The sequence below is a fragment of the Thermobia domestica genome, chromosome 13 (assembly GCF_964235325.1).
Source record: "Thermobia domestica chromosome 13, izTheDome1.hap1.1, whole genome shotgun sequence".
NCBI lineage: Eukaryota > Metazoa > Arthropoda > Insecta > Zygentoma > Lepismatidae > Thermobia > Thermobia domestica.
In genome coordinates this window covers 128337877-128365105 of record NC_137466.1, presented here as the reverse complement: position 1 = coordinate 128365105, position 27229 = coordinate 128337877, and the positions used below count along the sequence as shown (strand labels likewise).

Here is a 27229-nt window from a genome sequence, read left to right as displayed (position 1 = left end):
TATTTTTCTTCTTAAAATGGCATAATCAGTCTAGTACATATATAAAAATACTCTGCGCCCCCAAAATTTACAAGTAGTAAATATACAACGTATCGTTGTAACGTGTGGTCCTAATAATGTTATATTAATGCTTTCTTTACTACAAGAACTAAGATATATTTGTCAGGAGAATTGGACAGGAATTGGGAAGATCTGCTTGCATCTAACTTAATGGGTATTGGGGTACTATCCTGGCAGAATTAGTTTAGCAGAATAATAATAAGCAATCATTTTTTTCTAATGCAGTATTGCATTTTAGTCAGTGTTACATTATAAGAAAATGTTCATATAACTGTCAAGTAAGAATTTGTTCTTGCATCTCCATGAAAACAATTCAGAACGTGCAATATTGCGTTCACTCGTATAAAGTCAGCGAATACATCAAATTTCCAGTAAAGTAATTGTTCACATGAAAGGATATAGCAGCACTACTACTATCAATCTACAGTTCTAAACATCTACGATGATTGGGGATAATAATAATAATAATAATAATAATAATAATAATAATAATAATAATAATAATAATAATAATAATAATAATAATAATAATAATAGCGGTAGTAGTACGGATTTTTTTTTTTTTTTTTTTTTTTTTTTTTACATATTCAAATTTTTGGATCTAAACGTAACGCGTTACTTTCGAAGTAGAGTAATAGTTTCCTTTTGTGGCCAGTAACACGTTAGTAAAGCGTTGCATATTAAGGAAAAGTGAAGTAACTTGTAAGGCATTACATTGTTACAAAGTAACTTACTCATGTCTGGCGATATAGAAAAGTGCTCGACACTACAGACGACATCAAATCTAACATACAGATACTAGTTGCTGTGCAGCAATGATTGCACCAGTAGCCATGCACACAAGTTGTCCATCCTCTCAGTGGGTGGTGTGATTGCGTGATTGAAGGCACCGCTTCTATATTCGCATCACTGCGGCTTCGAACACATTTGTTACATAATATGCACAGTTACTTAAAATATCTAGATAATTATTGGCAGTAATTTGTCCTTTGAGGCAATAATACGGCCAAGGGAATAGCATGGAATTGTGGCCCACACTTTGTTAACGGTACGAAGTTGGCAGTCCGGGGTATACATCTCTTTTGGCTTCTGTGTTACATAAACCCGGCGTATTGTTGGAAACAAGGAGAAAGATCACTCATCAGACCATTATAAATTTTGACCCTTTTTTTAATGTTCCCGGTACCATCTTTTTTGCGCTACGGCGTTGGCGGTGGGTGTCAACGATTTTGAAATCGCAACCCAACAGAAGAGTTACGCAGCTCTTGTCTGACTAATTGTAGAAATAGGATTAGTGTTGCCCATGAGATAAGAGTATAGTTTCAAATTCGAGACGAGACAAAAATATTACAATTTTCGTCTCGTTTTCGAGATGAGACGAGAAATTTCTCAAAGTCTCGTGGGTAACAGTATTCCAGATGTTGATTGAGTTCTGCAGTCGGTTGTGCTGCATTAGCTCTACAGTTCTTTGTGACAATTCTCTTCAATGTTAGTCGATTCTTTTCATCCAAGCTTGTTTGCTGTTCACTTTACAGTCTTGGGCAGGCGAGACTGCCCATCCTCCCAAAGTTTGGTTGGACCTCTTGGATCTTTTTTTTTTTTTTTTTTTTAATCTTTGGATACTGAAAAACGAAACACACATACATAAACAAGCCCCCTCTGCAAAGTTATACAGAAATCAATGCTACTGACTGCTAGGGATCAGTGTGCAAATTAGGTTATTGAGAACAAAGGGAATAAAATGAGGCTCTACACGACACAGGAAGTCTGAAGGTGCAATGATTCATAATAAAACAATTATGCTCTTTCCTGCAACAGACGCAATTGTTACTAACTACATTAATTATATAGAACGTTCAGTGCACAAGAGGATCAATTCACTTTGGCCATTTTGGACATATTTCATCTTTAAGATCTCTAGCTACTTTCAGAGCTTTAAAGATTGTAATGTAAAATACAGTGTTAATTTGTCTGTGCACTTAAGTGTACCGTACAAACGTTTTCCCTTTTTGTTACCACTTTGATAGTTGAACTAGATTCCCTTGTGCCTGAGTTATCTACACATAACCTTTCTAATGTATTTGAATATAAGATTGGAATTTTGAAAGTACTTTATATTGTAGGATATGTGCCTGGCTTCGTTACGTGTAGTTAGTATAACATTGTCATTCAGATGCATCCCCGACGACAAACTGAAGAGTATCTAGACACTACTGCAAACTCTAGGCGAGTGTGAAAACGGGAGAAAAGAATGTCTATACGATGTAGTAACTCTGAATGTAAAATTAAAAGCCAGAAGTGAAGAGTTTGTATCTTTCATTTCAGAATACACCTAGTAGATTAAAATTACATAAAATGACAAAAACCAATAACATTTACAACATACCCATTTTTTTTTTTTTTTTTAACCACTAGTTATAGCTTACGGAAAATGAGGATGCCTCAGTTAGTTTCTTTGCTGGGGATCAAAATATGATTGAGAGGAAAATTCTCCCTCACTTCCCTGGTAACTCGTACTCTGCTAGGGATTGTTGCAACTAACTGATGTAACGTATGTTGTTCACCCTTCATATGATGCCTAAACCACTTCGTATAGTATCCCTACCACTTCTCAAGACCAAAAACTCTTTGACTCTTTTAGTTGTCATCGAAAAAGACACGTGCAACAAATTATGGTCTCTATCTGCTCATGAGTTTTCGTTCACAATAGACTTTTTAAATGTCAACAACTACAGTATGTTCATTGTGAGAGAAGGTGAACTTAGTGGACTTAGCTGGAACCTTGGAACCTTTGCTGTTTGAGGTGAAAGGTTCCCGAGTGACCCACGGCGAATCAGTTGTTGGGAAACCTTGTTTGTCCTCTGCGGTCGGTGTAAACTATTTCTTTCTGTTTGCGTGACTTTAAGGAAGACAGCAACCGGATTTTGTAATGGAAAAAACATCCATATATTTTCAGTTTTCAATTTGCTTTCAGAACAAACGTTAAGATGCGATCAATGCCCTAAGCGCAAGTCACATTGTTTTTCCCCTTCGTGTTAAAACAAAAATAAATAACGTTAACCGGACAAAAAGTGACTTTATATATATATTGCGGATGTAGCCTTGAACTATACGGTTGGAAGCAGATAGTAGATTCTTGACGTGTGCCACACCTAGTGGTTGTTTTTGGAGTGATGAGCTAAACTTTTGCAGCAGCTTATCCTAAGTCGGTTCTTGCTAGTTCACCTTGACTTCAAACTTCTCATCTTCAACACTGAATATTAATTTGATCCTACTAGAAAAAAGTAGTCATGAAGTAGTAGTAAGTCTTGAAATTGATTGCTTCTCGATTAAAAAAAAAAAAAAAAATTAAAAAATGCTAACATTATTGTCTCAAGGTTTCCTCTTCCTTTTACTGCTTAAATCCTGCCAATCAGACATCTTAAAAGTTCAATCCTCACTTCGTACATGGCTTATTCATAAATGACATGACAATTTCAGAAATTGCTAACCGCTTCTGCGGCTTTTAAAAACTTCGATGGGTGAATGAAAGAGTGATTCAATTGGTTTCTTGAAAGTTCAGGGTTTATTTGTTTAGCCCTTTGATTTACGAGGTGGGTGCAGAAAATAAATGCACTAGATTTTTGTAGGTTTCAAAAAAAATGTACTTAAAACAAAACTTTAACATGCTTATATCAGTACATATGTGAACTATATTTTCATGTAGTCGCCATCTCTCTTGATGCACTTAGTGAGACAAAGGATTAAATTTCTTTTTATGCCTTGGTCAAAGAAGTCTGCCACAATTCTCTTTTGTCCAATTCTTCATTTCCACCTTCACTTCCTCGTCAGTTGAAAATTTTTTCCCATCCATGTGCATCTTCAGGGAGGTGAACATATGATACTCTGAAGGCGCCAGGTCAGGAGAATGCGCATATCAGTCAAAATCGACGGTATTCCACTCCTTTGCTTATCGTGCATATCACTACGACTGTTTTTAAATTCACGACACCACTTAAACACCTCGTATAATTCATAATTCCTTCGCCATAAACTGATCTGTTCTCGTTAAAAGCTTCAGACGAAGATTTTCTCTTTATAACGAGATAACGGATAACGCTGCGAATCTCGCACTTGGAGGCAGATTTTATCGACATCTTTCACGGGAGATGTTACTCTGGCCACAGTTTTGGACATTACTGACACGTGATTGGGTTCACTGGAAAGGGTAGGAACTCAGCTACACGGCAGTGTGACCACAACAATAACAAATTCCCTCTGCCCGCAAGGGCCCTAGTAAACATTTTGTGGACATGCCTCGTATGTAGGAAATTAATTTTATCTTTTCTTCGAAAGAACTGAAATTCTAATGGTTTGATTTTACTGGTTTCTTCTTCTATTGAAATGTTTCTTTTGTGAAAATTAAATTTGTGTTATTAATTTTAATATTTAATAATCAAATTCCATTTAAATATGGGGAATATTTTGACAAAACATGGGGGATTTAACTAGACTTCAAGAAGAAACTACTAAAATCAAATAATTAGAATTTCAGTTGTTTAGAAGAAAAGATAAAATGATTTCCTACATAAATCAACGAGCTAAAACAAAGATGGCGCAGGTACGCATCACCGTTAAACCGAATAATAAAGAGGATTTACCCTAAAAGAGAATTTCCCACCGCTGAGCTTGTCCCCATTACTTCATCAAAGATTCCAAAGCACTGGAGGAGACTTAATCGTGCTTCTCCATAATAGTAGTCATTGTATAATTTATTACGTCGATCAAACACCTGAAGTTAATAGATAATTGGCAGACGTGTTTAGGTAGAAACGCCCGCAGGATTTTTTTTCCAAAGAGGAGAGGGGAGACCGTCAGACAAACGATGTCGCAAATACACACACCATGATGTACATAATATGTTTACTATATATTCATAAGTATATGTTTTTCATAAGTATTATATATAAGCGTTATGGGTGTACCAAAAAGGTACCGTAAACTGTGCATACTTTGGCCCTTTAAAGGCAACTTTGGCCCAAAGGAAGAGAAAGATTTGATTTCTTTCTACATGCTTATTATAGTTTCTATTAGTAAGAAAAGTTGTTGTGGATCGAAGGATTACAACATTGAGAACACATGAATTTTGGCGCTAGTGATTTGTTTCCTGAATGTGGGAAGCAAAATGCTAGCAATTGTTAGCAAGTAAATATTTATTATATATCAAGTTCCACAACTTTTGTTCATTGCATTAAAGTGGCATATCCTGAATGCACAAGTAAGTAGATGTTCAGTAGTGAATATTGATAAGTTAATGCCTTAAATGTTTGTTCAATTACGCACAAACTATTAAGTGTTTAATTGCGTAGGGTAACATTGGCCCATATTTTCTGTGTTGGTAATATTAAAGATGAAATGGTGTACAAATGGTGAGATGTAGTAAGGAAGATTAACCCTCCACTATAATCTAATACAATGCCTGAATTGCATGAATTTTCTTCCTAAAACTGAGCAGTATGGTACCGGTAAAGTACTCTACCGCAATGAATAATATGCTGCTCTTATTTTCGGATGTTAAGTATTCATCCAGTTAAAGAGATTTTCATTGAACGGTATTTTGTTTGTCTCTAAATTGAACAAGTAATTTCACCCCTATGTTTGTAATATCAGTATTTTAAGGTAAGTATTCAGAAATTTGTATCGTTCGTTTATAAATGTTTCGTGTTTACCTAAGTGGAATACAAATATTTACATCACACGATATTTCTCTTTCGATTGAAATTGAATAAAAATATTGATAATTTCACCAATGTGTTTATAATAAATACCCTGTTCTTCTCTTCTGCTTCTTAAATACAGTGCTACAATAATACTTTCGTGTATTAATTAGTCATTTTGACAAATGGGCTAAAGTTACCTCAATCATGAAAAATCTTGCATGGCATAAAAAAATTGGAAATATAACCATCATTCTTGGTCACACTGAGTGTTTACATCTTTCAAAAGAAAGCCAAAGGATTGCATTTTAACAAGGATAAATGTCATTAAATTACTTCCCTAATCGTAGGAGATGTTTGAATGGGAATTTAGAAAATTAAAAATATGGGCCAAAGTATACTCAATTTAAGGTACGGCAAAATTTCAGGGATGGATTCCTTATGGGTAGAAAATAAAAAAGTTCATATGACCATATGTCGGAAAATGCATTGTTACAGTTACGGCCATTAGGCTCGCTGACGGTGTGAAATAGTCACATTCTGGACGCCCTTCAATGTGACTTAATTTAACCTCAATAGAAAGCTCCTAATTAAGGTAGGAAGACAATTTTGGTATCAATGTCTTCCTAAAGGATGAACTACTGTAAATCACATGCAGATATGGTGTGTATGCTGTCGAGAGAGCCTGTGTCCACATCACCTGCAGCGAATACAGTCTTTGTCAGCAGCCGACTATCTCCCGCGAGTATGTTTTGCCAGTGATATCTCCAGCAGTGTGCCGTTAATCTCATTTTCTCATCCGCAATAGTGTTTACAGATGAGACTCAGTTTACACGAGAAAGCATCTTCAATTACCATAATGTACATGTTTGAGCAGACGATAATCCTCATTCGATCAATCCCAGGAGACATCAACAGTCTGCTCTCAGTGTGTGGTGCGGTATTGTCGATGACACTTTACTAGGGCCACACATACTCCCACAGAGGCTATCGGAGAACACCTATCGAGACTTCCTCGAAACCCACATTATGGATGCATTGGAGAACTTCCCCTTGGGTCTGCGGCCACCCGTAAAAATGCACATCAGTGGAAAGCTTTACCCTTCAGGAAGACATTGGGGGTACCAAAATTGTCTTCATACCTTAATTAGGAGCTGAGCTATTGAGGTTTAAATTGGGTCACATTGAGGCGACTCCGGAATATGACAATTTCACACCGTGAGGCGGCTCAATGGCCGTAACTTTGTAACGATACATTTCCCGATTTCCCGACATATAGTCATATGAACTTTTTACTTGATTACCCATAAGGAATCAACTTTGAAATTTTATCGTATCTTTTTGTTACACCCAATATATATATATACAGGGTGGTAGAAACTATTTGAACAAACTTCAGGAGCTGATTCCTGACACCGAAACAAGCAAAAAAAAAAAAAAAAGAAAAAAAGTCCTCTGCAACTTTGGTCAGTGAGAGATAGTTTCGGCGATATAAGGTGCCGAAAGCATGGGAAAATGAACTTCAGAGGGCTGTAATTCTGAAACAATGATACGTAGAGAGTGCGGTTTAGAATATGACACTCGAAGTCATACCTGCTCAATTCAAAAATGTAGGCCTACAGTATGTTTGAAACATCTACAAGATGTGTGTGAGGGTTTCCCCAAAGGAACGTAGGGATCTCCTATAACTTGGCAAGTAATCTCCTCTCTCTCTCTCTCTCTCTCTCTCTCTCTCTCTCTCTCTCTCTCTCTATATATATATATATATATATATATATATATATATATATATATATATATATATATATATATACGAGTATATATATAGAATAGATAGATAGATACATAGATACATAGATAGATAGATATAGATATGTAGCAGTCCTTCAGGTATGCCCTTATGGTTTTATTAGTTCGAGCGTTACTTCAAATAATAATAATAATAATAATAATAATAATAATAATAATAATAATAATAATAATAATAATAATAATGTTAATTGAGTATCACACACTATACTTGAAAATCTGAAACAGATACAAATTATATACATAATTGGTTATACAATTATATTTTATTAAACCAGAAAAATATCAGTTTGTGAGTAACGCGAAGATACAAACTTGAAAACATTTAAGTGTTACGGGTTGCATAAATATCTGGGCGAAAATATTTAGATATTATTAATCCTTATTGCACATGTAAACAAGATCCTCACTCTTGTCAATCACGCTAGTTTCTAATAGTTTACAGTCTGGCTAATAGTTGTCACTGGCTGCACTGCCTCGTACCTGATGACAAGTAATGTAGGCTAGTGTGCAGGAAATTTGCAGAGGAACCGAAGCCTTGGGGAAAACGACTAGTTTTAATAAGGTAAAGGTTGTTCAAATTATGATAACTAATATACTGGTAGGTATTCCTAATATACTTCCTTTTATTAATATAAAGAACTAATGTACATTTTCCATTATTTTTGTTTAAGAGTTTGAGGGAGCAAAAGATTAGAAATATATTACTTTTACTGAAATGCTTTTAATGGAGAATCATACATGATTTTTTAACGCTTAGCTTTTTTAATACTTTTTACGCTTTTTAAAGCTAGATTACAGGACTATTTGTTCCGGCAAGTTTATAGTTTTATGTATTATAGAATATACTGTAAAGTATGTAATTGTTTATTTTAGAAGTAGTTTACTAACTTTTAGTAATAGCTCGGTAACTTTTAATAGTAGATCAATAAATTCAGTAGTAGTAGTTTTGTAAAGAGTAGTTTGGTAAATTTTTAACATAGTAGTTTTAACAGCAGTTTGGTAAATTTTAGTAATGGCAGAGGATGGGAAAATGAACTTCAGGGGACTGTAATTCTAAAACAATGATAGGTAGAGAGTGCGGTTTACAACATGACACTCGAAGTCATACCTGCTCGATTGAGAAATGTATGTTTCAAACATCTGTAAGAGGGAGCAAAAGAAAATAAACCCCCAATAGAAAATCCTGGTCTTCCAGGTTGGGGGTTGAAGCCAGGTTAGCAACTGGTTGTAAAAAGAATTACTAAATTAAATATATATATTGAAAAAGAAATATAACTAAGAAAAAGGCTAGGGTGTAACCCCCAGAAGTGACACGGACCGATCACCGTAAGGCCGTGAGAGGTAAGCAAAGAGCACCTTTTAAGTATGGACGGAAGAGGCTAAAGAAGCGAGTTAAGAAAAAGCTGAAAATCAGAACAAGAACGTAAAATGTTTGAACCTTGACAGGTAGAAGTTTCGAGTTATCGCAGACACTGGCAAGAAGAGTAAACATAGCATGCATACAGGAGACTAAATGGAAGGGATCAAAGGAAATAGGAAATGGATACAAGCATATTTACAATAGAAACAACAACAGAAAAATTAGCGTTGAAATTGTCTTGGATAATAATATGAAGGAGAAACTGGTGGACGTAAAGAGAGTAAGCGACCGAATTATCACAGTTAAGCTCGTGCTAGGGAAAGGAGAAATCTTGAATATAGTCAGCGCATATGAGTGTGATAAAGAGATAAAGCAAAAATTATGGATGGAGTTACATAGTACTCTGCAGAGTTTATTACATGAGAAGATTATCTTAGCAGGAGATCTAAATGAAAATGTAAGACGATCAAGAGAGGATATGAAAGAATATATGGACATAGAGGATATAAATTGGAAGATAGAAATAAGGAATGTGAGAACATACTACAAGATGAGAACATAGAAGCATATGATCTTGCTATACTGAATACCTTCTATAAGAAGAAAGAAAAACACCTTATTACATGTAAGAGAGGCAACTTAAAGTCTCAGGTCGATTTCATCTTATGAACGAGGAAAAACCTACGTGATGGAAAGGATTGCGAAGTAATACCAGTGAGAGTCTAACGTAGCAACGTAGCAGCGATATCTTTATCAAGGAGAAAGTAGAAAGAAGATGACAAAATGTTCCTGTTCGACCAAAGTTGTTGGAAACTAGGTAGGACGAGCTCTAAAAAGATTGGAAAAGACACTATTACTTTGCAAATACTGCAAATGGAGGAAGAAGAGGTGCACGTGGAAGAGAAGTGGACCAGAGTGTCAGTAACACTCAAGGAACAACAAAGAAAAGTTAGAATAAACAAAAGTAAGAGGCCTCATTGATAAAGAAAATAGCGGCGGAATAAAAAAGTTCAAGCAACTGTGAAGAAGATAAAGGAACGATGCAAGAAATGGCAGAACTCTGACAATCAACAAGACCTGAAGAATTACAAGAAAGCGAAGAAGAACGTCAAAAAGGCAGTTTGTGTAGCAAATGGCAAGACTTATAATAAGTTGTAAAACAACTTGGAAATAAAAGAGGGAGAAAAGATAATATACAAGCATTTGAAGCTAAAAGAGACGTAAAAGAAATATGTTTCGCATATGCACTCTATCTAGGATAAAAATAACGAGGAATATAAGAAGTGGTGGGAGGAGTATTTCCAGAAACTTATAAATGATGGAAACCCGAAGGAAACTTACGAAACTCTACCCATAAATCAGGGACTTGTTCATCTTGTGCGGTCTGTGACTATGGTAAAAATGTAAAATTCATGCGAAAGAGGGAAGTGGTAATCCCAGGAAAGGATAATACCATTATTGAAGCATGGAAAAGATTTGATAAAGAAGGAATGCATTGGGTTTACTCGACTTTTTATTAGGATATTGAAAACAGGAAATAGGCGAAAAGAATGGAGAAGCAGCTACATGTTGTGCCACTTTTTAAAAAGAAAGAGATATACTCGACGTAAAAAAAAAAAAAAAAGCGTTGCCACGCGATCTTATTTGAAGAGCACTGAAGGAAATGTGTGTTAATAACACACACATCTATATAATTCAAGATATGTATGATTAATACTTGTTTTAATTTTAGCGTCCCTTTCAGCAGCGAGGCTATATGAGTCGTGAACTTACAGCTTAATGTGGGATCTGAACTATATGAGCTCCGGCCGGGAATCGAATCCGGGTCTCCCACGCCAAAAACGCACATACTAACCGCTTAGCCACAAAGGAGCTCTGATATGTATGATGGACGTAGGGCAAGATGTGTACCGGTATATACAAGTATACTGGTATACGCTCAAAATATTAAACAAAAAGATAAATTTTCTTTCGAAGGGGATAACAATAGGATAGTCCATGGAACATTCTGTCTAACAGAAGTAGTCCTCATTAAAGTTTGAGAATCGCTGGTCTACGCTAAAAATTTTAAACGTAATATAAAATTGAACCGATGTACGAAAAAAAAAAAAAAAAACATAAAATGTATATTAGAACAACAACGTTGTGAGAAATCTGCCCGACCAACTGGCTTATTATGCTGGTGTACATGCTTTGACTCGGCATGAGCCACATTTTGGGTGAAAGAAAGTAATTTATCTCGTTGGACCACCATGTTCCAAAGTCTTTTCGGCTTCTTACGCCGCCACGTCATTATTAATTACTCTCTCGCTGGAGCTGAGATCGTTTCTCTTCTCAAAAATAAGTCATCCGAGAAGACAAGATGCGAGATGTATTTCATCTACTTTTTTCCTCCTTTCATGTAGAAAAGAAAGAAAAAGAGGGTGGAAAGAGAAAGAGAAACAATCTTACGCTTCCTTTTCGTCCTTCTTGGATTTATGCTGGAAATTAAAGCAGCAATGCTATTTATTTAATATTTAAACATAAGATCAATGGAGATCTGTTTATACTTGATATTCGCAATTTATCCTAAATACAGGTAAAGGAAATTTGATGAAAAAGCACAACAATATTACGAATTGAATGTTGTTCTTTAATTATAGCGAGCTGCAGATCCCTATCTTAAATTTAAACTTATTTTTTTACTCAAACTAATTCCCAATTTTTCATATTGATTACAATTTTGAATAACATGCAAAGAATCTGAATACCATAGTATTATTCTACTATCTCCCAATTTTCTAAGAATTTAGTTTCCAACATTTAGGATTATATCCTTATACTGCACAGGGTAATGGCTATTTGTCTTCTGAAATATACGGCAACACTACATATATGTTCAACTATACATATACAAAAAGTCCATTGTTTATAAATTACAAACAACTGGACATTGGCTTGGGCAAGAGAAGGGGGACGAGGGACCTGGCTTCCCGAAGTTTGCTTGGGCTCCTAGGATCTGAATAAGTTTGCTTCGACGTGTGACAATGAAATACATCTTATGTCCCACAAAGTTATGCAGGACTCAGCACCACTGCAGCTGGAGATACAAGGGTGATACAAAAGGTGAGATTGGAAAATGTCAGAGGATACATCGAATGGAGTGCTATTTTAAATGACAAGTTATGTCGTCTGATACAGCATTGAAAAGATAATGAAGAAGCAAACAACTCTTATAGGAAAAAGATTTTCGTGGGAGACACCATTTACGAAATGGCTATTATTTAATCGAACTTTATCTGATTGTGCAAGAATTCACAGTTAAATGGTGTTCAGTTTGCAACGGTTTCCCAGACAAACAACTCCCTACAAAGGCACACATAATAGAAGAATTTGGTGCTGTTTGAATGTAATGTAGATAATTTCCTTTCTCGATTTATTATTGTGGATGAGCGCTGAGTTAAACACTATCAGCCTGAAACAAAGAGAACAATCAAAGCAATGGAAACAAGCATCATTCCCCACTTCGAAGAAGGCCATGGTCAAGCCTTATTCCTGGAAGATGATGATATAAATTAGTCTGTGTTTTCAAGGTGCGAGAGGAGAGATGCGAGAGGAGAATCGAGATTGATGGAATATCTTGGAAGAGGTTGTGTCATCATTAGGGACTATTATTCTTAACGTGTCAGAAAGAAAAGAAGCTAGCAATGTTGACCAGTGGAGCCCACTTCCTTCAAGACAAAGTTCCCGCTCACACCTCAATGACTGCCATGAGCCATGACAAGGAAACGGTAGCTGCTGGTTCTAACTTGATCTTCACCCATCCCATTCTCCTGACCTAGCTCCCTTGCACTTCAGGCTCTTTCCCAACTTCAAATAAATCTCTAGTTGACCGAAGATTTGGCAATAACAACGATATCATGGATGGTATGGAAGAATTCTTTAGGTCAGAACTTGAAGATTCCTTTTTCACTGTGGTAAAAGCGCTTCTTGAACACAACTCCAGCAAGTAATTTGCCCTTTACGGTATTACGTTGGATTTCAATAACTTTCAAAAATCTGTGACTATGTACACTCATGTCCAAAATTATTGTTGCATGCCTATATGTTGTTGTAGCAATATAATTTGATAACGAATTCGCCCGGTATTTCTTATAATGTTAGTATGTGATAATCGGCAAAGACATGTATGTGGCAAATTTCATGTCGAAAGAGCAGTAAATAAGAACAATAAAACGAAAATAAAACTCTCTTGTCCATTTAGCAACATTTTGTTTTACACATTCTAATTTTCGTATTTATAATTCTTTTCCTATGAAATTTACCACAAATATACATTTCCCGATTATACACGTAGTATCAGTATTAAAAGTACCCTGCCAAATCATTATCAAATTATATTCTTACAAAAATACGGTATGCCACAATCATTTTGGACATGAGTGTACATAGCGGAGACCGAAGCATATTGTCACAAGTGAAACGTTGTCACGGTAGAAATTCTGACAGTCTAAAAACCTCAATTAGCCGGTGCTGCTATCTCTTTTACGCATTGGATGTCACTCCCAACTGCACTTGTTTGGACATGCGCGGAAAACGTATTGCTGCGTCAGTTGAGCCTTGTCTATTTTCACTGTTTCAGTGTAAATTTGACGAGTTTGGATGTGCCCTACTGTATATTCGTGAAAGCGTGAGAGATAAGTATTTCTGTATGTGTTATATAGATTAGAATTGAGCTTCATATCGGTCCTCTCTGAATGCGCTTAATCTTGTTGTTTGGTACACACACACACACACACACACACACACACACACACACACATATATATATATATATATATATATATATATATATATATATATATATATATATATATATATATATATATATATATATATATATTTAAGTAAGAAGAGCAACGATGCTTGGAGCAAGTTAATTAGGTAGATGCAATAGGTGGGTGCCCCACTGTGTGTTACATATGATACAAGCAGTGTATTCTTCTTTTAACAAATGTCTTTTTTTTTCTTTCTTAATTACAGATGGTGAGAACATACAAGAGAAAAACAGAAGAAAGCTTCGTATATGGCAGACTTACTAAATGCTGCAAAAGCTGTGAAAAGAAGCGTCAATCCCAGCGTCAATACGTAAAGCTGCCAAAGAATTTCAAGTCAACTGTCAACTATAGAACATTTGCGAGATTTTGTGCACATATTACAGATAATGAACTATAGTCCGGACAATGTTCGTTGGGTTATTCAACACGTAACAGAATATTTACGGAGCCTGAAGAAGATGCATTAGTATTATGGTTTGGGTACAAAACCTTGCGGCCGAAACTTCGCGTCCCAAATTCTCTCCTTGCCGAAACCTTGCAGTCCAAAACGTCCGACCCAAAATCTCGTCTTACCGAAAATCTCGCCTGGCCAAAATCTCATGACAAAGAATTTAGCAAAAAATGTCGTCTGTATATAACCTCGTCACAACGATTTCTTTGATGTAGAATTGCTATATGTATATATTTTTAATAGTACATAATTACATTAAAATAGTGAGAAAAAAATCCTAAAGCGTGCTTTGGAAATTTGTATATAATGAAAAAATAAATCCACTGACTTGCTCACTGCTTCACTTATAAATAGATCTATGAAAATATTAGTCGTAGAATCTTGAAAATTTGCATAAATATTCTTCTTACACCCGAGAGTGTAGGTAAGACGGCGTTTTGTGTTACTTTTAGGCGTTCGCAAGATCTCTGAAACTATTAAGTGCAGAGCTTTTAATTTTTTTTTTTATAAATATTCTAATTGCATCATAGAATAAGATTATGTTTGGCAAAATTTTTGTCCTAAGGGGAGATTGGAGTGGGGTTCATTTTTCGTCATTCGCCAAATCTCCGAAAATTTATTATTATTATTATTATTATTATTATTATTATTATTATTATTATTATTATTATTATTATTATTATTATTATTATTATTATTATTATTATTATTATTATTATTATGGAATTGCATATTAAGAAATACATTGGGTAAATTTTATGGAGAAGTTTCATCCCGTAAGGTTTTTACCAAACGAGATTTTGGTCCGTGAAGTTTTGAATGGCGAGGTTTTGACAAGGCGGGATTTTAGCCTACGAGGTTTTGGTCTTGTGAGATTCTAGCTAGGAGAGATTTCATCCCGCGGAGTTTTGAATGACGAGATTTTGGCCTGGCGAGATTTTATCCCGCGAGGTTTTGGACAGCGAGGTATGGCCAGGTGAGGTTTCGGCTAGGCAAAATTTTGGGCCACGAGGTTTTGGGCGGCGAGGTTCTGGCCACGCGAGGTTTTTAGACGCGAGAATTTGGGCGGCGTTGTATTATACCTAAAACAAGCTTTGGGCATATCCTCACTACGAAAGAGGTTTGTGTTTTGCGTTACAACTATGCTAAAACCCTACGAAAGAAGTTCCCGGAATCGTGGAACGAAAAGGACATTGCTGGCCCAGACTGCTTTTCGGGACTTCTGAAAAGACATGTTGACCTTGCTATAAGAACTCCCCAAGCAATCAACCTTGTGCGAGGATCAAGCTTGAATAAAACAAACGTCGATGGATTCTTCAATAATTTGAAACGTATAATGGATTGCCACAAGTTTTGTCGCTTAGATATCTATAGTATGGACGAGAACGAGGCGGGAATCTGAACAGTGCATCGTTCTAATCATGCTTTGCTTGTACACGTTTCAAACAGGTAGGGTTCTAGGTGTGGATGTAGGAAGAAAATTTTGTAGAGTTTCTGAAGCCTTTTGTTGCCAACGTGGAATGTTGTAAGGAGTCTTCTGCGCTTCGGTGCTGTGCTGTGGGATAACCACTTGTCTCATCTGCTAATTGAAAATTTGGATTACACCAAAGAAAACGGTGTTGTGGTTCTCTCATCCCACTGCACTCTCTCACAAATTGCAATCACTGGATATGTAAGTGTTTGGACTTCTCAAGAAATTAATAAATTCTGCATGCGATAATTGGTTCAGTAGTGACCCTGGAAACACTATCACAATTCACAGCTTTGCAGAGATTGTTGCCAGAGTATTTCCAATGGCTACCACCCTTCGAAATAGGACGACTTCTTCAATAATAGTCCTCACAACGCTGGATGGACGCCAACATTATCTATGGTGAGTACGAATGGTAATCTACTTTTCCTCTTACCAGACCCAGCCCTGCTTGATTTTACTGATCTCACGAGAACCAGTATTCCAGTGCGGCTAGGTCGTTGACAAAAATAAAACATATTTCTGTAAACTTTCAAAAATTGCGTAAAATATCGAAAATTTATTTATTCATGATTTTAACTCACATTAATTTGTCCCGTAAACTATGACTGATATCTTTTTATCAAGCAAATTCTTTAGAACAAGACATTTCAAAAAAAAAAAATTGCGGATTTCCTCTTCTCATGAAATACTTCACTTTTATTGTAACGCAGATGCACCGCTATGGAAAAAAGGTATTAAAAAAAAAAACAGCAATATTAAGACATTGATTTAGAAAGAACATTTGAAAGCAATAATGATAATAATCTGTGTTGGGGAAACAAGACATCTTCTCAGAAAAGAAGCGTAAAACTGAAGAATAAAATTAATGTATAAGAGAAATGGTAGCAACTGTTTTGGTGATTTTTATCTTTCACTCTTTAGTCATTTGACTCTAATGTGCTGGCTACAATGTGATTTATGAACTACTACTATTCAGTGTGGACAAGACACACTTCAAACTTATGATTTAAATGGGCAAACTAGTTATAATCAGATGAGGGGCGTGAAAAGAAGAGTTCAAGTACGTCCTCCGGAAGATTGTTATCAATAGTACGTTGAGTGGACGCTGTATTCATTCCATTGGTTGCATACGATGGAAATCTCTGTCGAAAGCCTTTTCATTATGTTCTTTCTTACGAAGATTTTTCTCCACCTACACTCAAGTGCCATACCTTCTTGGAACTTTGTATATATTGCATTTTTTTTTCATTATGTTTCCTCTAATGTAATCAGGTAGATTCTCATTATTATTCTTATTATTATTTAGTCACCAGCAAAAATAAATTACTCCCACTAATATGTTATCTTGTCTGTTTTGGTGTACGTGAATAGGAATTATATTTTAATAGCAAAAGAGGTGGGCCAACATGGACTAATTACACTGTTCAACACCGGTTTAGTAACGGGGAATAAATAGCCATTGTTGGATAATTTTAGGGCGCTGAACACACAAATTACAACGAAAAAACAAGATTGGTTCTTGTTTTGAAGTTACAGACAAAAAGGAGTAAATATCAATAGAATTAGTTTATAATACTTTATTTGAAGGAGTTAGCGTACGCGCTTTTGGCGTGGGAGACCCTGGTTCGATTCTCGGCGGAAGTCCAAGTGATTCGGATTCCACGTTAATCAGTAGGCCTACGTCTCATATAGCTTTACTGCTGAAAGGGACGCCAAACTGAAATCAATAATTTATTTGAAGGAAAATGGGGAAAATTACGAAAACAAGAAAAAGGGAAGTTTTTAAACCCATGATGAAATATAGTATTTTTTGCGATTTCCATGTTGGAATCTAAATATTTGAATAAGTTCTATACACTTGTCAGAGCCACGTATACTAGAGCTTTCGTATTGCTTTTCATGCATAAAGTTTGTTACTTTATTTGAAGGTAAGCGGAAATTCTATGGAAATAGGAAAAAAAAAAGTGAACCCTAACCTCAGTTTTATGATTTCCATGCTGGAACTCCGAATATGTCGAGAAATTCTATTCATTTGTCATAGCCACATATACCAAGACATTTATATTACTTTTTATTCTCAAAGTTTGTGTCACTTTATTTGAAGGGGAATGGAAAATTTCACGGAAATACGGAAAAAAGGAAAGTATTTCCTAATTTATGATGAAATCTGATAATATTTACGATTTCCGTCCTCAAATTTCCAATATACCTTCCAAAAATTCTTGTCATAAACAAGTACGTCATAATTTTATCTATGAATAGGATAGTTGTGACACAGAACATTAAAAAAAGTTAGTTTAATCGGTTATTATTTATACGAGGGGTGTTCAAATCATTTCGAAACCTTGTGAAAAAAGAAAAAGAAATTTTAAGTATTGGAAACTATTTACTGTGTTTTTCTACATAACCCCCTGCTACAGTTACACATTTATTCCAGAGTTTAAATACTGTGCGCAAGGCTTCGGCGTATTAAGATATGTCAATATGTCTGGATCATACTAGGACAGGTTGCTTCGCTTTATTCTCACTGTGAAATTATTGACTTCCGAGATTTTTGAGGGGTTAAAACACGTGGAAATTACTTGGCGCTAAATCATAGCGGTTCGTCCAATTCAATGCAGACTGTTTTGGTCAAGAGCGGAAAGCTATTTTGGAACCCAGCTTGTTCTCGGAACAACAAACGACCATGAATTATTGAATTTATTGTTCGTATACGATAAAGATTATACACATTTGCAATTTTGTCAGAGTATATGCTAATGCCAATGATAACCTGTTCAAATACTGAAGGTTTCCAGGAATGACCGTTGTGGGCTGGAATCCAGCAAGATCATAGTTGCCATTTTCATCGTTATTCTCCTACTTTTGATGCTCGTACCTACTTTAATTTCTTTCAATGTGTGATCACCGAGTTTTAAATAATTATTTGGATGTATTATTTTCTGTACTTTCTCTCTAATGCATTTCAATGTTCTCCTTCATGGTTTGATGATGTAACGTCTCCTACATGACTGTGTTTCTGCTTTTCAATGTCCTCTTAACACTTTTCTTGTCTTAATATTTGTAAGATGGGTTTTTGTTAATCTTTTGTTGTATTATGGTATTTCTGCACAAGTGGGATTTGTAGTGGACAAGCATGGCGTGTGTGGGATTTTCCGGAGTTCTGCCGCTTCCTCTCATTCTCTTCACTCCATAATTATTAGAATTAGAATTTATTAATATGTATATGAGTACAAAACAGTTACTTAACAATCTTTATAGCGATTCAGGGAGAGGCCGAGCTTCTGCTGTTTGTGGTTCTCCCTTTCAGAATTTATTTACATATTATAGGATGGCGGGTAAATACTTAATATATGTAGATAACACAAAGTTACATGAAGTTATAAATACTTAATTAGTTCATAGTAAAAATAATAACAATAATAATGACACATTAACATGGTATTGTATCAATTTTTTAAATACTCGTTCAGCTCTTTTTTAAATTTGCTAAAGGTTTGTAGTTCTCTGATACCTACGGGAAGGGCATTCCAGTCCTTAATACATTGGTATCTGATGCTTTTGATGCCATAATTTAATCGTGGTTTTGGTTTTTCAAATTCTTTGTTTGTCTTTGCACGTGTACTAACTGAGTGTTTCATTTCGACAAATTGTGTTGAAAATATAATTGCATCTTTCTTGAGGATTCTGTACATTAGACAATTTATCCTGTAAAGATAAAGTTTATCTAATTTTAATATGTTCAGTTCATGGAATAACGGTTCTGTATGTGCAAGAAAATGTTCATTTTTTTTTTATTATTCTTATTACTCTCTTCTGAAGAACAAGGAGCTTATATTTAAGCTCAGCACTTAAGTTTCCATACTAGGCTTTGATTCCGTATGAAAGGTATGGGTGGATGAATGCATAGTAATTACCCTGGTATTTAAAATGGTAATATCAAGATGACTGCGATGGCAATCTACAATAAGCAGTGCTCGGCCAGGGATTCGATGTCTGTTGAAATGTTCCAGAAATGTACGGAATTCTTCCTATGTAACATAGCCTTTAGGTGTCATTGCATAGGGGTTACCTGGAGGAAGATCATCACCAATTTTTTTTTTCATACTTTCCCTTGTATAACACCATCGGAGGGATCTAATTTGAACCTGATACGTTAGTGCACGCAATAACACTCATAGTTTCACCTTTTTCGCCATGTGTGGCATTAAGTACTCGCTTGCTCCCTTCCTGTGCCAAAATTTTTAGGCTACTGTTGTACGTTAGTTATAATCCTGCATTTAATCTGCATTGTAAATAAGTTCAGGATTGTCACAAAAGGTTCATAGCATCAAGTGTATTTCCCAATAGCGTATACAATTCGTTCACATAGTTCTGTTGAAAGGCATGAGTTTGCCATAGCTCAAATTCTATGCCTTTCTGCACACGATATTAGAGTGTCTTGCCATGAAACCATAAAACTAGACTTTTCCGGCTCTACTGCTACTACAAAGAAAAACACACTTTTAACACTAATATTAGTTTCGATTAGCGATTAGATGGAGTGGCGTTATTTCACGACGCGATAGTGGCGTTGTTTTCAGAAACAATAGACTTAGATTTAGCCATTATTTCTATACCAAGAATAGAGATCCTGCATATTTTATCTATATAATAATATTATGCAAGTACGGCTGTATCAACGCATACCTTTTGTAATAGTAAAAATCTTACTTTTACCCAAACAATTTGCCTATCTCGTTTGACACACTAAAAATTTGCTAGCTGTTTCCTCTGCTCCGCGGCTGTCACGTCAATATTTGTTCACCGGTTTCTCTTTACTGACGCCTGGCTGACCTCTAGTCTTTGTGTCTACAAAGACAACAGGCATCACTGTTTATCACACACTCATAATCGATCACCCTACGAATCACGTGGTCATGCTAGCACTGTGGAAAGCTTTAAATGGCGTTATTACCCGACTGGCGTTATTTGCCGAAGTTACCCTATATTCTTCCGGAAACATTTTTGATATTTTAAACAATAACCCAGTGTGTACCGAAACTTTTTTCCTGATTTCAGAACAACGTTTTTCCCATGTGAAGTGCTCATCAAACCAAACACCTAGGTAGTTTATGTTTTCAACAACTGTTACTTTTTGAGAGCTTATTGTAATAGGATAGTTATTTATGTTTTGCATTTTATGTCTGTTTCTAAAAAATACGCACTTAGTTTTGTCAACATTTAAAGTTAATTTATTAATTCGAAACCACTGTGATAATCTGTCTAACTCAAAATTAATCGATTTCTGTATTGTTTTAAGCTCTGGTCCTTTCGTGAATATAACTGTATCGTCCCCAAACAAACAGCACTGGGAATTTTTCAATACACATGGCAAGTCGTTAAATATAAAAGGAACAGTAATGGCCCTAATATGGAACCTTGAGGAATTCTACAGTTTACAAGTGCTGTGGTTGATGTGTGTCCATTCACACTAGTGTATTGCAACCGGTTCTTTAAGTAGCTTTTCATAAGATTGAAGGCAGCTCCCCGTATTCCATAACATTGTAGTTTCTGCAGCAATATTTTGTGATTTACGGTATCGAACGCCTTTTTAAGATCAATAAACACACCTATCACATAACTACTCTCGTCAAGAGTGTACAATATGAATGTATATATTTGTAACTTCACTCAAGTACAATGACAATGCTAAAAACAATGTTCATACTAGTTGACTGTAAGGCTTGATTCGTACACCACATGAATGCAACCCAATATAAATTCACTGTATTTAATGATTACAACTTCAGTTTGCACACAATAATAATACACAAGAATAAACATATTCACAAGGTGCTTAGTTGTAAATGCTTATAATACGATGGCTTATTGTTTGTGCTAAAATGTATGATCTTCGACCATAATATATGGTCCACCAAAACTGCATGTTCTTGCTGCCTCCACACTCACACACTCCTCCCCAAACAATAGAAAAGCGTTAAGCAACTTGAACACTGTTGCCAGCTAAAGGCACACACACTGTTAAATACACAAATAATCCCAAACATACTCCCCCCTGTTGGTCAGCTAAGGTCTGACCAAATAAAACAAAATGATACATATAAAAAACGAAACAAACATAAAACTTGAAGAACTGTACTTATTTTTAGATTACTCAAATCTCAATTCTAATCCTTGTTATATGGTAATGCAACTAGTTTGTTGATGGAACGTTTATATGTTCCAGTTGTAGTACGAACCGTCACTACACGAACTAAGAAATCCTTTCCTGGGAACACTTTTTCAATGATGCCCAATTTCCACTGCAATGCAGGAATGTTGTCTTCAATCAGCAAAACTACATCTCCGACCTTGAGATTGTGTTGCGGTGAAGTTGTCTTAGAGCGTTGTTGAAGACCATGTAAATACTCTCGGGACCATCTCTTCCAAATGTGTTGTTTTAGTTGTTGTATCTTCTGCCAACGAGATAAGCGGTTGTATGGTAGATCGGTGAGGTTAGGCTCTGGTAAAGCTGTAAGTGCTTCTCCAATTAAAAAATGTCCAGGGGTGAGAACACTGATGTCGTTAGGCTCACTTGATAGCACTGTAAGTGGTCGAGAGTTGAGACAGGCCTCAATCTGTGTGAGTAATGTTACAAACTCTTCATATGTTAACACTGCACCTTTTGTAATACGAACTAGATGGTATTTCATTGATTTTATACCGGCTTCCCATAGTCCTCCAAAATGCGGCGAATTTGGTGGTATGAAGTGCCACTGAATTCCTTCGGTCGATGTAAAATCATGAATTTGAGAACTAAAAGGATCTGATGAAAACAGCTGATACAATTCTTTCAATTCGTTGTTGGCTCCAACGAAATTTGTGCCATTGTCGCTGTATATTGAGACATCTTCCTCGTCTGGCTATGAATCTGCGTAAAGCTGCTATGAATGACTGCGCACTAAGATCTGTTACCAATTCCAGATGTATTGCCTTGGTGGATAAACAAACAAATAATGCAACATATGCCTTACGTACAGATTTATTTCTAACTGCTCCTGATTTTATGTAAAACGCTCCCGCGTAGTCCACGCCTACGTTTAGGAATGGTCTGGCTTGCTGCACACGAGCTGCTGGCAACTGTCCCATAAGTTGTTTTGAACCACTGGCCTTTAACTTGAAACACGTGAAGCAATGATGGATGACTTGTTTTACCACCTGTTTGCACCTGATGATCCAATATTTCTGGCGTAGTGATGATATTAATAATTGGGGTCCAGCATGAAGTAATCTTAAGTGTTCTGCTTCAACTATAAGTTTTGTTAAGTGTTGATTTGAAGGCAGAACTATTTGATGTTTGGCGTCAAACGGAAGTTGACTATTCTCCAATCTTCCTCCAACTCGGATCATGCCTTCACTATCTAAAAATGGATGTAAATTGTTCAGTTTACTTCTTGGTGGAACAATGTTTCCATCACGAAGATGCTGTAATTCGCTGTGAAATCCAATTTCTTGTGTCCATTTGATGCAAACATGGAGCGCTGTATGGAGTTCTTGTACTGAAAGACCATTTGTTAGTTTGTTTTGCTTGTGTCTGATGTTATGAACAAAACGTCTACAATATGCTATTGTCCTAACTAACCTTGACAATTTTGAGAATCTTGTTATGGTTTCATTGCACCAATTGTCTAAAGTGACTGTCAATGTTATGGTTCCCTTACTCTCTGGAACTTGATCTGGTTGCAGTGAATCCTTACTTGTGACTGACCAATTAGATTCTAAACTAGAAAGCCATTGTGGACCGTGCCACCATAATGAATTGTCCTTTATGGAAACTGCATCTATTCCTCTTGAAATCAAATCTCCAGAGTTGTCTGAAGAAGTTACATGTTTCCAACAGCTAACGTCAGTTAAGTCTTGAATTTGAGCTACTCTGTTGGCCACGAAAGGTTTCCATTTGTTGCACGGAGAAGCTAGCCATGCCAACACGATTTGGGAGTCGGTCCATAAATGGACGCTACTTATGTTCAATTTTAAAATTGGTAAAATCTTGTGAACTAACTTTGCCAAAACAACTGCTGCGCATAACTCCAGACGTGGGAGAGTGATTTTCTTGACTGGGGCCACACGTGATTTAGCACATAATAACTTAACTGATATTTCTCCTTGATCGATCGCATATAAATGCAAGCTCCATATGCTCTTTAAGAAGCATCTGAAAAACCATGGATCTGAATCTCCTCTATGTTTCCTTCAACGAGTACATATCTGTCGAATTTAATCTGATTGATTAATGGAAGTTGCTTGTACAATTGAGTCCATTTCTTTGCTAATTCCATTGGTACATTGTCGTCCCATTGAACCTTTTGCCGCCACAATTCTTGCAAAAATATTTTGTATGAAATGACAACTGGTGAAATTATTCCTAATGGATCGAATATAGTGGCAATGATGGAAGCAATCTGGCGTTTAGTAATGCACTCTTGAACCTTCATTGGTGACGTCTTGCTTTCAACGAGAAATATATCCTTGTCTGGATGCCATGACAATCCTAATGCCTTGACGCCTTGGCCTTCGTGGAACTGGATTGGACGCTGCACTTCTCGAAGCTCTGGCGAGATGGATTCCAATAATCTTGGATCATTCGAACTCCATTTTCTAAGTGTAAAACCTCCCTTTCCCAGTAACTCTATCAATTGCTTCTGGACCTCTAGAGCTTGCTGTATGTTGCTCATGCCACTACAAACATCGTCAATATAGAAATCTCGACGTAATATTTCTGCTGCTACAGGGTAATTATGCTCTTCTTCGTCTGCTAATTGCTGTAGGCATCTTGTGGCCACAAATGAAGCACATACCGTACCATACGTTAGTGTTTTCAACTCAAAAACTTGAATCGGTTCATTTCTAGATCTTCTCCACAATATACGTTGTAATGGCGTGTCTTCTGGATGAACATTGACCATGCGATACATCTTAGCGATATCTGCAGTGAATACTACTGAATGAGTTCTAAAGCGCAAAATGATAGACAACAAATCTTGCTGTATTGTAGGACCAACTAAGAGAATGTCGTTGAGGCTTTTTCCGCTGTCAGATTTTGCTGAAGCATTAAACACTACACGGAACTTCGTTGTAGAGCTTGTGGGCTTAAAAACTGCATGATGTGGCAAATAGTATGCAACGCTGACGTCCTTCTTTTTACGCTCATCTATCCTTACCATGTGACCAAGGTCTTCATATTCTTGCATGAATTCCGTATATTTAGCTTCAAAGTTCGGGTGTTGATCGAATCTTTTCTCCAATTGCTTTAATCTAACCAATGCCTGCTGATAAGAATCGCCTAAAACTGTACGGTCTTCAAGCAAAGGCAATCGTACAGTGAAACGCCCTGTATGATCTCTTGTTGTATTCTGAACGAAATGTCGCTCACATGCAAGCTCTTCGCTTGATCTAGGTGTAACAGTAATTTCTTCTAGTTCCCAGAATTTTTGAAGTTGTTGCTGTAGATCTATGTTTGTCTTCACAAAACATGTTGTTAATGGAATATGGGGGTCACGTTCTTGAGGAATGCGTCCTGCCACGATCCATCCCAATTCTGTCTCCTGAAGCACTGGAAAATCACCTGGCCGCGTTTTGTGTCCTGACTTCATAATTATGTAGAATACTTCCGCACCTAACAGAATATCTATGTCTCCAGGCGTATTAAAAGTAGGATCTGCTAGAACAGTGTCCTTGGGAATGTTCCAATCGTCATAATTAATTCTTTCTTCCGGTAGTTTACTTGTAATGTGAGGGAGAACTGAACAACTTATATTCAATGAAAATGTGTTAACACATGAATGGACACAAATATCTACAGAGTACTTTGTATTAGATATCGCTTGATTTATACCTTGAATTGGAGTATACTGTCTATACCGTTTGATGTTCAATTGTTGCACCAAATTCTCTGTTACGAAATTGGTCTGACTAGCACTGTCTAGAAGCGCGCGACAAGGAACCAAATTTCCCTTATTATCCCTTACTTTTACTATTGCAGTAGATAACAACACTCTTGCGTTGGGCCTAGCCTTTAATGCACAATATGACACTTGCCCTAAATTTTCACTGGAATCTGAGTTGTTATTACGCTCTTGCACCGCAGCACTGCTTACACATGGAAACCGCACTGATTTGTCCTTTGTTACGTCTACATGCAATAATGTATTGTGCTTTTTGGAACACTTTTTACAACCTCTCGATTTACAATTCTTCAAAAAATGATTACTTTTCAAACAATTCATGCATAATTTATTTTTACGAATGCACTCTAATTTTTGGCTGTGTCCCGCATTCACAAAAGACGAACAAGAATATAAGGGATGCTGGCTATTACAAAATTCGCATGCATTTGAAAATGTTGATAAATAAGTCTTTGATGACTGAATACTTTTTGCTTGTTTGTTTTGTACGCTACTACCCTGCTTCACACCATCAATACTAGTTCTCATGTTCTCAAGCACCTGACAACGTTTCTCGAGAAACGAAAAGAATTCTGATAAAGCAGGAAAATTAGAATTCGTATTTTGAAGCTCCCATGACTTTCTACTAGTTGCGTCTAATTTTGATACAAAGTGTTGGGTCAAAATTACGTCTGTGAGGTTTACGTTTGGCTCAAGTGCTTGTAGCGCATTTATATTGCTAGTAGCTGTATTTATAAAAGCGCGAAGTTCACTTAAATTTTCTTTATACACTGGCTTGATTTGTAGTATTTCGTGAATGTAAGAAGAAGCAATTAGCTTTTTATTTGAATACCTGTCAACGAGTAATTGCCATGCTACTGAATAATTTGTTTCGGTAATTGGTAAATTTTCAATTAGGTTTAACGCTTCGCCCTTAAGAGAAGTTCGGAGGTACTGAAACTTCTGTACTGTGGAAATGTCTTTATTCTCGTGAATAAGAGATATAAAAGTGTCTTTATATGATAACCAATGTTTACAGTTCCCGTCAAATGCAGGCAACTGTATGACCGGTAATTTAACTTGTGCGCTACTGCTAGTGCTATTATTAACAGCTGATTCTTTATTTCCATGCTTTAAAACAAGTGCTTGCATTTGAGCCTCTAAAGAAAAATACACATTTTCAATTTCTGCACGAGCGTTTACTGCTTCCGCTTCGGGTTCGATTTGATCAATTTCAATAGTATCTTGCACCTCCTGCAACTTTGACCAGACGTTATTTAGATGTTTTAAGCGTGCACGTATTTCTTCTATATTGCCTTCATTTGGATCAAAGGCCTGAACAAAGGTGTTTATTCTTGTTAACTGGCCTCTGTATGCAGATCTTTGCCTTAAAAGACGCTGGTGTGATTCACTCATGATTAAATGCTACGCAGAAATATGAAGAATAAAAAAACTACTGACCTGAAGATGATGTTTTTTCTTTCTTTTTTTACCTATGAAATATACTCCAGAAGCCTGGTCCTGGTACAACAGCTGTCCGCCTACACAAAACGTGATTATTGTCTAACGTACGTGATAGCACCACATATAGGCCGACACAAACACATTTCTCTTCACAACAACACAGAACAAT

General features: G+C 36.2%; 1 protein-coding gene across 1 annotated transcript; it reads right to left on the bottom strand.

Annotated features, from left to right (window-relative positions):
- Positions 1-21840: 21840 nt before the first annotated feature.
- LOC145667748 (uncharacterized) lies at positions 21841-27012 on the bottom strand. The gene is made up of 4 exons (XM_081735192.1): positions 26913-27012; positions 23877-25844; positions 22691-23526; positions 21841-22575 (listed from the first exon to the last, which is right to left on the bottom strand). The coding sequence occupies exons 1-4, from the start codon at positions 27010-27012 to the stop codon at positions 21841-21843; spliced, it is 3639 nt and encodes a 1212-aa protein (XP_081591318.1).
- Between the last annotated feature and the right edge of the window lie 217 nt (positions 27013-27229).